This window comes from Physeter macrocephalus, unplaced genomic scaffold (assembly GCF_002837175.3).
Source record: "Physeter macrocephalus isolate SW-GA unplaced genomic scaffold, ASM283717v5 random_428, whole genome shotgun sequence".
Classification (NCBI taxonomy): domain Eukaryota; kingdom Metazoa; phylum Chordata; class Mammalia; order Artiodactyla; family Physeteridae; genus Physeter; species Physeter macrocephalus.
This window is the reverse complement of record NW_021145714.1, coordinates 39,122-55,953: the sequence shown is the minus strand read 5'-3', so window position 1 is coordinate 55,953 and position 16,832 is coordinate 39,122. Positions and strand designations below refer to the sequence as shown.

At 47.9% G+C, this 16,832-nt stretch overlaps 1 protein-coding gene across 4 annotated transcripts in view; it reads left to right on the top strand.

The window, feature by feature from the left end:
• The first annotated feature begins 253 nt into the window (after nucleotides 1-253).
• The window catches only part of RAB11FIP1 (RAB11 family interacting protein 1), a 29,350-nt gene continuing 12,771 nt past the window's right edge, over nucleotides 254-16,832 (top strand). For all 4 annotated transcript variants that reach the window (XM_007127473.4, XM_024131510.3, XM_028485521.2 and 1 more), the window contains exons 1-3: nucleotides 254-687; nucleotides 14,461-14,912; nucleotides 15,779-16,565. In XM_007127473.4, the coding sequence (XP_007127535.2) occupies nucleotides 308-687; nucleotides 14,461-14,912; nucleotides 15,779-16,565 (1,619 nt within the window). In that variant the 5' untranslated portion in view covers nucleotides 254-307. The remainder of the gene's footprint in view (nucleotides 688-14,460; nucleotides 14,913-15,778; nucleotides 16,566-16,832) is intronic.

The window sequence follows — 16,832 nt, the reverse complement described above, 5'->3', positions numbered from 1 at the left end:
GGAGACCTTTGGCAGTCGGAGACCCCTGCCCTCACCTACCACCTCTCAGACCCGAATTCTTCAAGCCCCGCCCCGGCCCGCGCCGCGCCCGCCCAGTCCTCGGCGCCCTGGAGCCCCGCCCGGCCTGCGCGGCGGAGGCGGGCCCGGCACCCGCAGGTGGGGCGGGTGGCGGGGCGGGGCCGTGAGGGGCGCGGCACAGAGGGGGCGTGGCCGGAAGCATTAAAGAGGCCGGCGCGGCGGGGCGGGCCGTTGGGGCGGCGGGTCGCGGCGATCTTCTCAGTTTCGGTTGGATCGCAGCGTAGCCACCATGTCCCTGGTGGCCTCGGCGGGCAGGGGCCCGGGGGCCGTGTGGTCCCCAACGCACGTGCAGGTGACGGTGCTCCAGGCTCGGGGCCTGCGGGCCAAGGGCCCCGGGGGCACGAGCGACGCGTACGCGGTGATCCAGGTGGGCAAGGAGAAGTACGCCACCTCCGTGTCGGAGCGCAGCCTGGGCGCGCCCGTGTGGCGGGAGGAGGCCACCTTCGAGCTGCCGCCGCTGCTGTCGGCTGAGGCAGCGCCCGCCGCCGCCGCCGCCACCCTGCAGCTCACCGTTCTGCACCGCGCGCTGCTCGGCCTCGACAAGTTCCTGGGCCGCGCCGAGGTGGACCTGCGGGAGCTGCACCGGGACCAGGGCCGCAAGAAGACCCAGTGAGTGCGGGCCGGAGGCGAGGACGCGTGGTCTGGGCGCCGAGACCCTTTTGAGTGTGTCCCCACCAAGGGGACGAACGGAGCGAGGCCTTTCTGGAGGGATCCCCCTGGCCCGTACTAGTATTCTCACCTAGCTTCACCTTCTTGGGCTCTCCCAAGTGTGTGGCTTCGGGTACCTGGAGCGTTTTTGAATCTGCAGGACGGCGCTCGGCGTCTGGAACTTAGTAATCACTTAATGAATTTTTGATGAATTGAAACTACCCGTGGGCTGACGAATTACTCTTATTTAGTTGAGTAGCGTGTATATTTGATGTACGCATTAGCCTCCGTGGAAAGCCTCCTGGGTATTTCATTGTACTGGACACTGAGCTGAGAATGGCTGGGCCAGGGCGCAGGGAGGACCCCCTGGAGCTGTGAAAGCCACCGACACTAGGGCCCTAGAGGCTCGCCCAGGGGCCGAGCTGGGGCGTTACAGTGCGGTGGGGACTGGGGAACGGGGAACGCGGGCTGCCTGGGGAGGGCTATCCCCCAACCCGACCTCACAGCCTCCGAAGGGGTTGGTCAAGAGAATTTGCCCCGCCCTCCTCTCCGCCCCTCCCTCAAGAATGCTAGAACAGTTTGGTCTTCACTTTCAGACCGAAAAATACTAACCGTGTTTGCCCCGGGCCCCAAAGGAGTAAGGATTTCCCATTGATGGCTGGAGCCAGGGCCTGCCCTTGGCCGAGCTGAACTGAAAAGTAAGCATTGTTTCTTTCTGGAGTTTGTCAAGTTCTCTGGTCCTACCGGGTAGGGGGGAGGGGATGGCTGCTCACCTGTAGCCCCCGCCCCCAAAACTTCTCTTTCAGGTTATCAGAGTCCCGCAGGGAAAGCAGGGCGAAACCCTGTGCACTCCAAAGCGTTACCGATTTATTTGTTCTCTTTCGCAGGTGTTTGGAAGGGAACATTTGATTATGCTCATCTAGTGTACCGACAACTAGCTTCGCTTAGCTTAATTGGTTACTTTGCTGGACCTTAAATATGCAAGGCAGTCATGTTATCACCTAACTCCTGTGGTTTAAGAAGCACTCTGATTCATGTTGTGTGTTTTAGATATAAACGGTATTTCAGCTTTCCCTTGTGAAGGAGACAGGAAGAGCCAGAGGATTTGAAGTTACCAGACTCCCCTCTCTGTAGGGTGCTTGCAAATATAATACCTACTTCCCTTATCTGGCCAAAGATGAACAGGCATTTCTGAACTCAAATCAGATAAAAAGAGAGAGCCTTGAGGTGAAGATGGATGGGGTACCTTTGTGGCATCAATTTACAAGCCATAAGGTGAGCAGCAGCGTCTTTGCTGAGCTGGGGCTGAAGCAATGCTAATTTTCCGTTTGATTAAATGACATTTGGGGCCTCGGGTTGGCTTCCTTTCCAGCTTCAACTGGGCACCACTGGCCGTCCTTTGTCTTGTCCCATCCCAAGATGTGTGGATATTATCGTCTGTCTCTGCCATCTGTTTCTTCTGTGAACGTTTTATTCCCTTGAAAGATAGATAGCGTCTCCCTGCCAGAGATGGGGATTCCAGATTCCTGGGTCTGGTGCCCACTCTCGCCCCGACTCATTGCTGGGCTTCAGGCTGCTCGGTCTGTAAACATCCAAGTTGCCCTATGTATAAATGGAGCTTGTGGCCAGACTTAATTGATGTTTATAAGATGTTTCCAGGTTGCTGGATTAATGGACCCCCGTGTATAGATTCAAAAGGTTCTGTTACTGCTTTGGGAGGAATGAAAACCTCCTCAAGTTCCCTATTTCAGGAAGGGTACAGTCTCCGCATCTCCATTTTTCTCATCCTCTCTGATGTAATTCTAAACTTAGATGATTACTCCTGTCTCTATCATATGAGCTTGTGACCACTTAGTCAGAGTATCAGCTTATAGGAAATGGTACTTAGTTGATGGATTTTTAATAACTGCAAAGGAAGCCTTCTTTGCTCTGCTAGCAGTAGGTGAAATTGCAAGCTTTCCACCTGTCACTTCCTGGGACTTTCCAAGGTTCTGGGGAAACCCAGTTAAACTAAGCCTGTCTGATGTCCTGGTACATCACTTGGGTGCCCAAGGTAGCTGTGATTTGGAGCATGAGATATACGCTGAGAGGTGGGAATTCAACAGAAAGAAACTGGTTGGGCTAGGAAGATCATTTGAACTAGCTATTAATGGTTTGACTCCACCTTAGACATTAAAACCAAAACAAAAACAAAAGCTCAAATCTTGGTCTGTAGTTTTGTGTGTGTGTGTGTTAGTGTGTGCATGTGTGTTCATCTCTACAGAGAACAGTTGCTCCTCTAGAGTATGATTTTTTTCCCCCCATGGGTCCAGAAGCTAAAACTCAAGGCATTAAGAGCTAACTGTGCTGATATTTTCATTTGTTCTCTTAATAAGCCCCCATGTATCATATATTTGGAGTCAAGAGAATATGCTCTTTGTAATGACTCAGATTTTGCAGACCCCAAATTTAGTGTGATGATACATATCTTTAAAGCACTAAACAGAGGCTGGCATATAGATAGGATCCATTTAACAGGGAAGAGTGTTTGGCCCCTTTAGTTAAGAAAAAATGGAAATGAATTGATTTTGTACTTATACAACTGTCCCTCATATCCGAGGGTGATTGGTTCCAGGACCTCCATACCCGCCACCTCGAGATACCAAAATCTGCGAATGCTGAAGTCCCTTATATAAAATGGCTTAATATTTGCATATAACCTCTGCACATCCTCCTGTATATTTTAAATAATCTCTAGATTAGTTATAATACCTAATGCGATGTAAATGCCATGTAAATAGTTGTACATACAATGTAAATGCTATATAAATGGTTGCCAGTGCATGAATCCAAGTTTTGCTTTTTGGAACTTTCTGGAATGTTTTTTTTTTTTTTTTCCGAGTATTTTTGACCTGAGGTTGGTTGAATCCAACATGTGGAACCTGTGGATACAGAGGGCTGACTGCTGCATACTTATCTGGGGTCTCAGCTGGGCCCCGGTTAAATGGGAATCAGTTAAGTCCCGTGATCATAAAACAGATGTGAATCCGAGAGGAGGCAGAATCAGGTGACCAGCATGTGGCTATCTCTGCTGTCCGGTCTCATGTAGTTTGGGGTCCTAGATTGAAGACAAAACAAAACAAAACATCTTTTTAGGATACTAAGAGCAATAAAAATGGGGGAAATAATCTCTTAAAGACAGATTAAAATAAATATTCAGGCTGGTGCCTGGAAGACCATTGTGTAACTAAATAGGATGAAACTTGATACTGTGATAGCCTTCCAGATATGAAGAGAGACTGATGGAGGGTCATTTTCTCATATTTCTTGAAGATTCAAGAGAAAATTTGGTTGCATGTGAAAAGATCTGGATACTGATAAAGGTTAGACATTTTGAAGAACTGTAAGTATAGTAAGAAAGAGTCACAAGCTGTCAAAGGAAATTCAGGTGATTAAGGAGGGCTAGACAGTTGTTTTTCTGGGAGAGGTGGAGGCATAGAGGTGACAGATGAGCACAGAAGTCTTGAATTCACAAATCTGAGCCGGCAGTGTTTGCGCTTATACCTCTGGCTTTCCCAAGCACATTTCGGCTTTTTGTAATAGACTGGAAAATTTGAGCAATGCTGTTACTGCTTAAGTTTTTCTTTTCTTGGGATTCCCCCTAAAGATGACATTGGGCGTTACTGGAAACCCTCCCACCCAGTGTAGGAACCTGATAGCTCAAGTGCAGGATGGGGATCTGGGGGTTCTGGGATAAATAACCCCAACCTGTTCACAGCAGGGGAATGGAGTGACTAAGAAGGGGGAGGGTGGCTCAAAGTCACAGTTCCATCGATGTGAAAGATGTTCCCTCCTGTTTTTCTTGATATGATTTGATGATGATTTCATTTAGAAGACAGTTAGCATGGGGAAAGTTCTAACTGCCTTTTCTCCCCTCGTTTTTAATGTTTATCCATACTTTTAGTAATTATTTTTTGATGCCTACCATGTGCGAGACACTTGGTATACAGTGTAAACAGTGATGAACATAACACGCATGATCCCCGCTTGCAGAAAGCTGAGAGCCTTGTTGGGGAGATAGCCAGTAAACAAATGAACACATAAATGAACAATCCTGTATTGGGATGAGTGCGGTGGAGGAAGAGAACAGGGTGTCATAAGAGAAAAGAGCAGGAGATTGCAGGTAGCCTCTCTGAGGCAGAGACCTGAAGGATAAAGAGGAATTTTCCCAGGGAAAGGTAGAGGAAGGGGGAGCAGGCTGTGCAAAGGCCCTGAGGCAGGAATGCCTGGGAAGCTGGAGAGGTTGCATCCATTGAGGCTGAAGGGGAAGGCAGGGCTTCGTTGAAGAGCAGTGAAAGCCACTGAGTGTTGAAAGCAGAGGGGTGATGTGATGCAGTTCGTGAAAGATCACTGTGGCTGTTGGGTGGAGAGCAGATTTGGAGCAGGCCTAGCCTGGAATCAGACAGGTGAAGTGGGAGGCTCTGGCAGGAATCTAGGCAACCAATTATGGTGCTTGGACTCGGGTGACAGGCATGGTCACGGAGAGAGATAGGTGGATTTCAGAAGTATTCCAGAGGTTCAGTTGGCCTGACTGGTGATGGATTGGGTATGGGTGGGCGTGAGTGAGAGGAAGTGATAAGAATGAACAAACAAAACAAGGAGAACTTGCTGTTGAAAATGAACCAGGAAACGGTGGCAGATTTCTTTCCCTGGCAGTCACGGTGACACAAGAGTGAGGTCACTATTACAAAGACAGCACCGGCAGTGATACCTGTGCTCTGAGTGAATGAGCAGGAAACACCACTGAAACCAGGGTGTGTATATGTGTGTCTTCAAGTGTTTACAGTTTCAACACAGGCCAAGCCTTTGTTTTGTAATAACGTAAAACCTGATGTGACCTCACTGGTTGCCCCAACACTCTGGTAGAGTCACTGCTGCGAGGACTACAGGACTAAGAAAAGGAAAAATAATAAATAACACGAGGGAAAAATAAACCTGTAAATGAAAACTGCGCCTCTGGAGGCAAGTCAGTCAACCATTTAAAGGTTTCTCACATCAGGGAAGGTGAGCGCACAAAAGAGCCTTGTTTTGCTTAACTTCCTTTCGGTTACAAAGACTTCTGTTGTATTTCCACCACTACCGTCAGAGGAAGGCTTTTATAAATAGTATCTCTGTCATTTTAATTGTAGTTATTAACTAAAAAATGTTATGATTACATTAAGAACAATACATGTGCTTATTAAACTGTCATCAACTCCAACCTGCACTTGCTGACATCCCTCTTCCTCCCCCTGGACGATAATCTTAGGTATCCGTTTGGCCGCTCCAATTTTAATTATCATACGTCCGAGAAAACTGTGCTTTTCACCCTATGCTTTTGGAGGGACGCTCACTCTGGCCTAGCTCCAGAGGATTAAGATGCCCTTGCCCAAATGTGGGAGCAATGGAAAGGCATTTAAGACCTTCTCTTCATCTCAGAGCCGCGCCCTGGGTGGCCTTTGGTCCTGGGCCTGGTGCAGATCTCTAGGCCTCAGGGCCTTTGGGATTTTTTTGGTTTGTTTTTTGGCCGCGCTGTGCGGGGATCTTAGTTCCTTGACCAGGGATCGAACCCACACCCCCCTGCCTTGGAAGCACGCACTCTTAACCACAGGACCACCAGGGAAGTCCCCCTCAGGGCCTTTGAATTCCAACAGAATTAACACCCAGACACTTGTATCGGCCATTGAAGAAAGCCAACATCCACTGTGTGGAAAAAACTTGGTGAGCGTGTTGTGCTCCCCGTAAGGTGTCCCGGGTCAGATCTCATGCCGCCGCTTGCTCAGCAGGAGACCAGGCCAGTTGCCCCGCTTTCCCCTCGGCCAGGGACCACTTCCATCTCATTGTTTGCTGTGTGACCCAGCCTAGGTGCGCAGATGTCTCTGAGTGCGGTCCCTATAGATACAGGGCAGGCGGTCAGTTTGCCCGTGTGGGCTTGGAGAAGTGTTTAATCTTACATTTAGCCCAGTGGATTAAAGACTAGGGGTGGCCTCGGTATGAGGTCAAAGCCCCGCCTCTCTGCGTTTCCCAGTGTGCGGTCTGACTTGCCGGTCTGCAGCCCTGCTCAACACTGGAGAAGCAGGTCACCTGCAGCTTGGGGCTTACAGTGCCTTTGGTGAAGGAGCCGCTTTTAGCCGCTAATGAGACGAGAAATTCCTTTCCTGCCGGGACTGGTCTGGGGATGATCTGTTAGAGAAAAATCAAGGGCTTTCCGCCTGCAGGGTGTCCCTGAGGGACACATTTAGGAATGTGCCCGTGGGGAGAAAACAGGCAGCTGTAATTGTCTTTTCCTGAATGCTGGCCTCTGAGTGGAGCAGGAAATCCCAGAAAAACCCTTTCTAGAGGTGTGACCGCTGCACACCTCACCTTGAAAATTCTTGTTTATTCAAAAGGACACGGCTAACTGAGGGAGAACAACCAAGGCTTCCGGAAAGCCTGGTCTGAAAAGGCCTCTTGTGATCCTGAAGAACAGCTGTCCTGTGTGAGGGGCACCAGCGGCAGGCGGCCCCGAGCGATTTCTTCCAGAGTGTCCCCGCCTACAGCACCAGTCCTGTGGGGTGTCCTTTTACGCTAATGGAACTTTTCGTTTTTACTGATCATCTGTCATGAGCACAGGATTTTGAAGTGCTCTTGGTATGGGGTTTTTTCCTCCTCCTTGGGACTTACCTGATTACCAGATAAATCAGATGCTCTGCTTCCCTGCCGGGAGCTCCCACAGAAAGGAGTGTGAGTCTGCCTGTGGGGTAGAGTGGACGGAGTGTTCTTTGATGTCTGTCATGCTGAAGTTGTTTTCTTTTGTCCTGGACGAGAGGTGGTGAACCAAACCATCACATTTTCTTTCCCCATCCTTAACGTCTCTTTGCATGAGTGACAAAGGACCCCACGGAGACTGTTCTTTGGCAGATCACGTAGACTACATCAGTGGCATTTACTTTTGGGCAAGAGGCGAGATACCTGATCTGATGTTAGAATATTAACATTTGTGGCTTTTTGAGATACGGTCAAGTAAAAACTTGGTAACTAGATGATGCCAGGAGTGGTAGACTTACATGTTTATAGATGTGTTAATTTTTCCAATTCTTAGAGAATCTTAAAATACTGGTGCTTGGTTTTTCCTTTAGTCTTTACCTACAAGGAGTTTGGTATTGCTTTCAACTTAGAAAATATGTCTTGATCCTTATACTGCAGTCAGTTATGCCATCTTGGCATATGTCTGAAATAGTTTGGGGGCCTCTGTTTCTTGTCTCTCCCAACTACTTAGAAATCCTGCAGAGTTCTGAGGATCATTACATCTCACGATAAGTTATAGAAATTATACACCGATCGTGGTATTTTAAAAAATTGTATATACTTTTTAATTTTGGAAATTGTGCCATACAAACAATTTTTTTTAAATTATTTATTTATTTATTTTCGGCTGTGCTGGGTCTTCGTTGCTGCGCGCGGGCTTTTTCTCTAGTTGCGGTGAGCAGGGGCTACTCTTCGATGTGATGCGTGGGCCTCTCATTGCAGTGGCTTCTCTTGTTGCGGAGGACGGGCTCTAGCCGTGCGGGCTTCAGTAGTCGTGGCGCACGGGCGCTAGAGCGCAGGCTCGGTAGTTGTGGTGCACGGGCTTAGTTGCTCCGCGGCATGTGGGATCTTCCCGGACCAGAGCTCGAACCCGTGTCCCCTACATTGGCAGGAGGATTCTTAACCACTGTGCCACCAGGGAAGTCCCACAAACTAATTTTATAATTGAGTCTTTTCCCACTCCCTTCAAATGCAAATCATTGTTATTTGTGTTTGATGGCTTAAGATGGGATCCTTAGGAATACAGTCAGTCAGAACTGTTGATATCTTAAATTCCCATTTGAGAACCATAGGTGAATGATGGTATAAATGCACTTCACAGAACATCATACAACCGTTAAAAATGGTGGGTATGGAGACTGTAAGACAATTATATTTAACAACACGCTACAAATAGAATTGCACGTGTACTCTGGTTACTACCAAGTCATAATCATAGCAAACACAGTGCCAGGCACTGTGCTAAGCTCTTTATATCTATTAAGCCATTTAATCTTCATTACATCCTTATCAGGTAGGTGCTTTTAACCCTGTTCCACAGACAAGTTAAGTAACTTGTCTGAAGCCTCTCAGCTAGTAATCGTTGAACTATGTGGGAAAAAGACTTCAAGAAAATACATCAAAAGGGAGTGTTTGAATTAGCATGAGAGAAAGTCAATTTTTAAAAAATATTAAAAAAAATTTTCTATAACCTGTTTAAATTACTTTCTAAGGGAATTTCTGTAGAGCAAATAGTATAGGAAGATCAAAAGCGTTTTCAACCTGCTCTTTCTGTGATCTCTCCTTTACTATGTCATTTACTGGCTTTTTAGGATTGAATTTGGTGACTACAGATAGCTTTTCAGTGCTGCCGGAATGGCTGTTTTAGGAATTAGGGTAAAAAAGGAGCCATTTGCAACCCTCATGATTTACCACCAAGAAGCTGATGATGGGCGGATGGGAAGGTCCACCTCGGGAGGCAAGGCTGTCTGGTCGGGGATTCTGTATGCACAGTTAGGTGGTTAGGACTAGCTACCTTGGTCAATGACAAAACCTGTTAAACTACTTAGCTTCTGTAGGGTACACATCACAAACCTTTTATAGGTCATAAACATCTCTGTCCCTGTTTGCTGTGCATTGCCTCTAGGCTACCAAGAGAAAAGTCTGGACATTTTACCCATGTGGAATCAGTCCTTTTCAGAACCCCTTTTCGATGTCCTCCTCTGCTACCCTCACGTGATTTTTATTATTATTTTTATTCCCTGGGGAAAACGGTGAATAAACTGCTTTTTAAAATTTCTCTGTCTAAGAAAGATCAAGTGCGTCCTCCATCTCAAACATTAGACTCAGGTGCTATTCTGTTCTTCCGGCTTCTTTCCTCACTTGAGGCCATACTCCCATGTGTCATGAAGTTTAGTTACCATGGGGGATGATTCATGCTATAACTCATGGTTGAGTTTTTGCACAGGGAGGGAAGTAGGCAGTCCACCATTGACCCTGGAGTCCACATCAGACCCACAGACAAGGACCCCTTGAAATTAATACTAACCCATTAAAATGAAGTGACTTGTGGAGCTGGTGGTCTTCCTTTGCCTTGCCTTTCCTGGAGCCTCCTGTGTCTAATGGGGGGGTGCGGTCTTAATTTATTTTGCCAAGTCCCTGAGTAGGTGGTTCTTATAGCCCCTTGGGATTTCGGTGAGCTGAGAACCTTCTTTGTGTGTGAGAGTCCTTGTTTGTGATGAAATTGTATAATTTAGCAGGAATTTCTTTTCATGTCTAATTATTTTCTCACACTTCATAGCCAGAAAGAAAAGGCAGCAGTTGTTTCAGTGTAACAAACGCTTTGTGATGTTTGGTGAGCCAGCTCTCTACTGGTGGGTAAGCTTTTCAGCGAAGAATCTGGCCTCTTCGTTTTGTGTTTCCAGTGCCTGTCGTGCAAAAACATGAACCGAACCGAATCTTTGAAGCCATCGTTTCTCTGTGTCTTGAATCTTTGAAGCCATCATTTTTTCTGTCTGTATCTACCCCTCTGGAATGTTTTAAAGGAAAAACATGTTTCCTTCAGCTGCAGACAGGTTATTTTTGAGGCGTACCAGTCAGTCCTTTACAAGTGTAATCCCGCACGTCTGCAGGGATGCACTGTGAGACCTTTCATTTCCCAAGAGCAGGAACCACACTGCCCCCGCTCTCCCACATTCCGATAGAAGGCCCCCTGGGACCAGCTTTCCTGTATTGAGAAACCTACGTTCTGAGGCAAACCAGCCCTGAGAATTGGACATGGTTGGGTGGTTTTAGCTGTTCTCAAAATGAGTGTTTAAAAAGCCCGAGAGGACTTCCGTGGTTAAGAATCTGCCTGCTGATGCAGGGGACACAGGTTTGAGCCCCGGTCCGGGAAGATCCCACACGCCACGGAGCAATTAAGCCCGTGAGCCTCATTTACTGAGCCCACATGCCACAACTACTGAAGCCTGCACGCCTAGAGCCCGTGCTCTGCAACAAGAGAAGCCACCGCAATGAGAAGCCCGCGCACCGCAACGAACAGTAGCCCCCGCTCGCCACAACTAGAGAAAGCCCGTGCACAGCAACGAAGACCCAACGCAACCAGAAATAAATAAATAAAATAAATAAATGTATTGAAACGAAATAAATAAAAAGCCCAGGAGATTTGACAATGCGGGTGCAGACACTAGTTCCCCAGCCCGGTGACTCAGGAAGCAGACCCTGTGTCCTGCATCCTGTATATTTTCCTTCCTATACCCAGTTCATGCTTTTCTACTTTTATTCATTCTTTCCCTTGCTGCTCTTAATAAGGCATCTTTTTGAAAGTGTAGAGGACTTAAATGAATTTTTCTATATTTTTAGCTGCTGCCTTGTCTTGTGTTTGACCAAGAAAACCCCAAACCAAAAAACTCCCAAACAGTAGGGCAGCCCGTTTGGATAATATGCATTTTTGCTTGTATGTTTATTCCCAAGATCCTCACTTGACTGAGGGGCATGGAGATTAAAGTTTTCATTCTGTACCATTTTGTATGACTTGAATTGTTATCCTATGCGTGTTATTACTTTAAAACACAGTTTATATACATTTCTTGTCACTTTCTGTGTATTCAGAGATCCTTTTAATTTTGGAAGAACTAAGTTTTAATTATAAGGAAAAATGACTATTTGCTTATAGAAGGGATCCTTTTATTTTTCATTTTTTTGATAGGTTGCAGGATTTTTTAGAATATGGGCCTAAAAATAAACTTTCTACACTGGGATTATGGCTTTCTCTCTGTACTCTGCCCTTTGTACTGGGAAAACCCAGCCCTGATTTCTGAGATAATTCAAGCTTTCTGGGCCTTCGTGAATGGTGGTGCTGGGACACAGCCACCCTGCCGTCACATGCTTTGTGGCCGTGCTGGGACCTGATTATATATGAACTACTTCCGTGAGGTGCTGGAATTAAGTGCACTGAAAATCAAACGGACAGAAACACTGATAAATTGAACCAAATGCTTAAATGTTGGAACCCACAAATATGTCCTGCTTTGGAATTTCTTGGGGTGAGACATTATGGATCGTTGCTTTCATGAACTATCAAATTATACTTGTGTCAAAGATCCCTTGCTTAAGCTGTGTGAATTTAATGATCAGGATAATATTGCTAGAAGAATTCCTGTCTTCCTTTCCAGCTTTAATAAATCCAGCAGACTCACAGGGGTTACTTACCTGCCTACGATTCAGTCTGCTTTTCACGTCCTTGAATAGCCCTGTGGCTGTTCTTGGCTACCTGGTCTTTGGTTTTAGGTTTGCGTGTGAAAATAAGTGACAGGAACAGTTGAAGTGCCTGTTCATACCTCCTAGTGGTGTTAGAAGTTTCCAAAGCAAATCCCACTCTAGTGCCCAGGGACTGAACCTGGGCATCAGGTGATAATAGGCCCTCAGGGAGGATCCTAGAGTTGGTTGCAGCTTCGCTAAAAATAAACAGACTTAGGCGCTGATACTTTGGGGAAGGCGGCCCCCGTTCAGGGAGCTGGCAAGTGGTATTCTTTGAAGGTCGGGAGCCTTTGCGTCCCCTGGGAGGGTGAATAGAGAGGAGGAAGAGCTGGGAGAAGGCCCTGGGTGGAGAGGTGAGGCTCTCTGCTTGTGGCTGGTGTGGTCATCTGAGCCTCCACACGCAGCTCTCAGCAACTTACCCTTTTCAGGTGCCTACCCTTGGTATTTACAAAAGCTAACCACCCCTCATCACCAAGGTTACCATTTAGCACATGACTGTCAGAAGAGAAAGATACAAATAATCCTCTCAACATCTAAATGACAGATATGCAAACTGTTCCCAGCCTGCCGTGGAAAATGTGTTGGGAAGGAAAATGTGTTGGGAAGACACTCGGCTGGCTGGCAGGGTGAGGCTGTCTGTAAAGACTTTGCGTCTTCCTCCTCCTCCAGCTGTGGACAGTAGTTTTAAAAATCATAAAAGATTTCTCCTAAAGTCCAAAATCGTAGCTCATGTCATTTTCCCAGATCTCGGCTGTATTTTGTTAATCCAGTGTAAGTCCTTCTTGATGACGTTATATCTGAACTTTATGTGCAGCCCTATGATTTATGGCTGATGCCAGCTATGGGGGCTTTCCCCCTTCTCTTCTTTCATCTCAGGACATTTAAATTGGAAGCTTAAGCCTTCCTCAAAAAGAATTTAAATTTCAGCCCTCTTTTCTATGTGTTGTAAAAGGCGGCTCAGCAAAGAGGAGTTCAGAGGGAGTGCCAGCCTGGAATCCTGGTGTAAGAGAAAGCTTTGGGGAGATTGTAGAGCTGGTTCAGAGTCCTGACCGTGCCTTTTAGCAGTTGCAAGGCCTTGTACCAGTTACCTAACTCGTGAGCCTCAGTTTCCTTATCTGTAAAGTGGGTATGCTGTCCACTTCATGTCATTCTCGTGAGACCGAGAGGAGGACGTTTCCAAGTGTTTCTGCTTCCCTCTGGCCCTTTAAGTGTAGAATGAGCTAAGATAGTGGGGGGCACGGTCTGCCCTGGGAGCAGGACAGGCTGAAGGTGAAAGAGGAAATTGTGTTTATTTGGGCAAAGCCATCATTTCCTTAAAGTCCACAGCCCTCAGCTCTTAAATAGGTCACCGAAAAGAACATCAGAGTGTGGTTCTCGGCATGTGAGGGTGACCCCGGGGGCAGCTGTGGGTCAGCCAGTTACTTGGAGTTGTTTGTTCTGCGGAGCTCGCTCCACTCAGCGGGCTCACATTCTTGTGGTTCACCCCTTCTCTGAAGTTCGTCTTTCAATGGGGTCGGGCTGATATAATATCCTTTGCCATATCGTGGAGTAGTTTGCAAATGACCAAGTGAAATTCTTGAATCATGCTTGAAATATTCCTTTTTCTGATGATTAAGCTGGGAATGAATGCCTCCTCTCAGTTTCTCGTTCTTTCTCATCGTGGTAAAATACATATAACAACGGTGACCATTTTGACCATTTTTAAGCGCACAGTTCTGTGGCATTAAGTGCTTTCACATTTTTATGCAACCATCACCACCGCCCAACTCCACAACTTTTATTTTCCCAGCTGACACTCCCAGGTCACCCCGCCCGCCCCCAGCCCCTGGTGACCACCATTCTCCTATCTCTGAACTTGGCTCTTCTAGGGGCCTCACCTCAGTGGAATCATACAATATTTGTCACTTTGTGACTGGCTTATTTCACTTTTTTTTTTTTTTCTTTAACAAATCTCTTTTACTCTGTCTTATAGTTTCCGTTACTCCCTGCCAGGGACTTATTCTACAAACCCTTGCGTTTCTCTGAGATTCTCCTGCAAATTTGCACTCTGTCTGCGTAGCTGTTTGTATATGATCTTTGCATTTTTGCCCCTTTGAAGGAAAAAGTCACAGGAAGTGATTTGATGGAATGTTTACTTTATTCTTAGAAATAGCTCTTTACCGAATCAAGATTTTAGGTGACCTTACACTAAGTACAGAATCAGATCCTATCTTTGCCTAGAGGGTGTCTTCTCAGAAATAAAACTTAAGGTTCTGCCCTCCCCCACTGCACCCCTCACTCCCCAAAGAAGAGAATATAGGGTTTGTATACGAGGCTGGTAATAGCAGAGAGGAGAGGCCAGGTAACGGGGACCGTGAACATCGTTTTAGGCGCTTCCATTCCAAGGTAACCTCTCAGCCTTTCTCCTCGTAGGTGGTATACCTTGAAATCCAAACCGGGGAAGAAGAATAAAGAACGAGGAGAAATTGAGGTTGACATCCAGTTTATGAGAAACAACATGACCGCTAGCATGTTTGACCTTTCCATGAAAGACAAGTCTCGGAATCCATTTGGGAAACTGAAGGACAAGATCAAGGGGAAGAACAAGGACAGAGCGTCAGATACCGTGTCAGCCATCATCCCCAGCGTGACGCCCTCGGCTGACAGCGATGACGATGACGAGTCTCCTTCGAAAGACAAGAAGAAGAGGTCAAAGCTCAAGGCCTTGTTTTCCAGGTCCAATCTGCAGAGAGCACCGCTTTCCCAGTCCATGTCTGTCCTGCCGACTGCAAAGTCAGACAAAGTGCTGCTTCATCCTGGAGACTTTCAGTCCCAGTGGGAGGACGGGGACAATGACGAGGACAAGGCCTCCTCTGCCTCGGACGGTGAGTTGCCTTCTCCTCCTTCCTACCTGGCCCTTCTCCCTCAGCTGAGCCTACTTTGCTTTGGGAGAGAAGAAACAAACAAATCTTAGGGGAAGATTTTAATTCAGCTCCTCAGTTATTACACGGTGATGCTGGTAGAGGGTTGGCGGGGGCAGTGATGATGGTGCTTTTATTGGTGGCGCCGGCGCTGGAGCTGCTCATGGTGGTCACGGTAGTGGTGGTGATGACGAGGGGTAACCTTGGTTAGGAAGCCTTCTCTATTTCTAAGCCCTCTGGTTTCTAGGAGTGTGCGAATGCCTTTTCCATAACGTCTGGCTCTATAACTGACGTACATTAGTACAAGCTTTTGGGGCTAACAGAATGAATGCATGCAGAGTCTCTCTTTTGAATTAAGGATAAAACCATGGGACCTTACAGTAATTCTGATATTTCATTAATTCGTTGGGTACTTATACTGAGCTCTCATGGAATACATTCCTAATGAAAGCTGAGGAATCCAGTTCCATTAACTCTGAATTAACTGGGTATTTTGAAATTCAGTCTCAGTGACCAGATCCCTATTATAGGCCAGATTCTGCACCTCTACCAAGAGCGCTGCCCTTTTCCTTGCTTCCATGCACGGTTTCTCAACCTCAGCACCACCAACAGTTTGGGAGGATAACTGTTTGTTGTGGGAGCCTCCCTGTACTCTGTAGGATCTTTAGCAGCATCCTGGCCTCCACCTGCTAGATGCCGGTAGCACACCCCAGCCAGCTGTGACAACCAAAAATGCGCTCAGATGCGTGAGGACAAAAGCCCCGCCCCCCGCCCCCCTGCGTGGCGAACCATTCCCTTAGCTTCTCACTCCCTTGGTTCTTCTCCCACAGTCTCGTCTCACAAGGGAACGGCAAGTGTGGATCCTAAGCAGCTGAACCAGATCCACTTCAACCCCCCCAAGAAGGAAGGACTCTCCTTCCTGGGAGGCCTTCGGTCTAAGAATGACATCCTTTCCCGCTCGAATGTTTGTATCAACGGGAACCATGTCTACGTGGAGCAGCCCGAAGCCAAGAGCGAGACCAAGGACGGCTCCCCGTCCTCCTCGCCGTCCCCCCAGGGCCTCAGGAAGAAGCATTTGTTCTCATCTACAGAAAACCTGGCCTCTCGACCTTTGAAGGAGCCTGGGGAAGGAGGTGCAGTGCCTTCCGAGCCTTCCACAAAGGACTCTCTCAAGTCCATGTCCCTGCCATCCTACCAGCCGCTGGTCAGCGGGGACCTTCGTGAGAATGTGGCTCTGGCGACCTTGGAGGCTGCAAAGGAAACCAAAGAGAGCAAGAAACAGGAGAACAAGAAGTCCTCTCTGCTCTCCCTGGTGACCGGGAAGAAGGACACGGCCAAGGGCAGTGAAAGCGAAAGCCCGCCGGCCGTCCCCGGGAAGGAGAGGGAAGGCACGCCCGTGGCGGTCAAAGCCAGGGAGGACCAGCCGGGGCCTGTGGACGACCCTGTGAAGAGATCGGACAAAGAGACTGCGGCCATTGTCTCCGGATGGGGCAGAGCCCTGAACCCCTTTGAAGACGTGCAGATTCCAGAACCAGAAGCTGACCCAGAGCCCAAGGCTGCACCAGCACCACCTGTTCCCTCACCCAGGGCTCCCCAGACCAGAGCCGTGAAACCCCGGTGAGTCTCGGCCCCTCTCCGGGGCCCAGCAGCCAGGCCTGCGTTAGAGCAGACCTTGCTTGTCGGTCCGTGGCGGTCCCTGCAGAAATTGTTTTTAGCCAGGCCCTACCACTGGCCTGGCCCACCTGCAGAGACTGCAGTGATGTGCCCCAGCCCGGGGCCACTGCCAGCAGGCTCGGTCTGCCCCTTGCCCGACATTTTCCCCGCAGGCATCTTTGCCGCAAGCGTTTTCTCTGCACACATTTTTGCTTCTGGCGAAAGCACCTA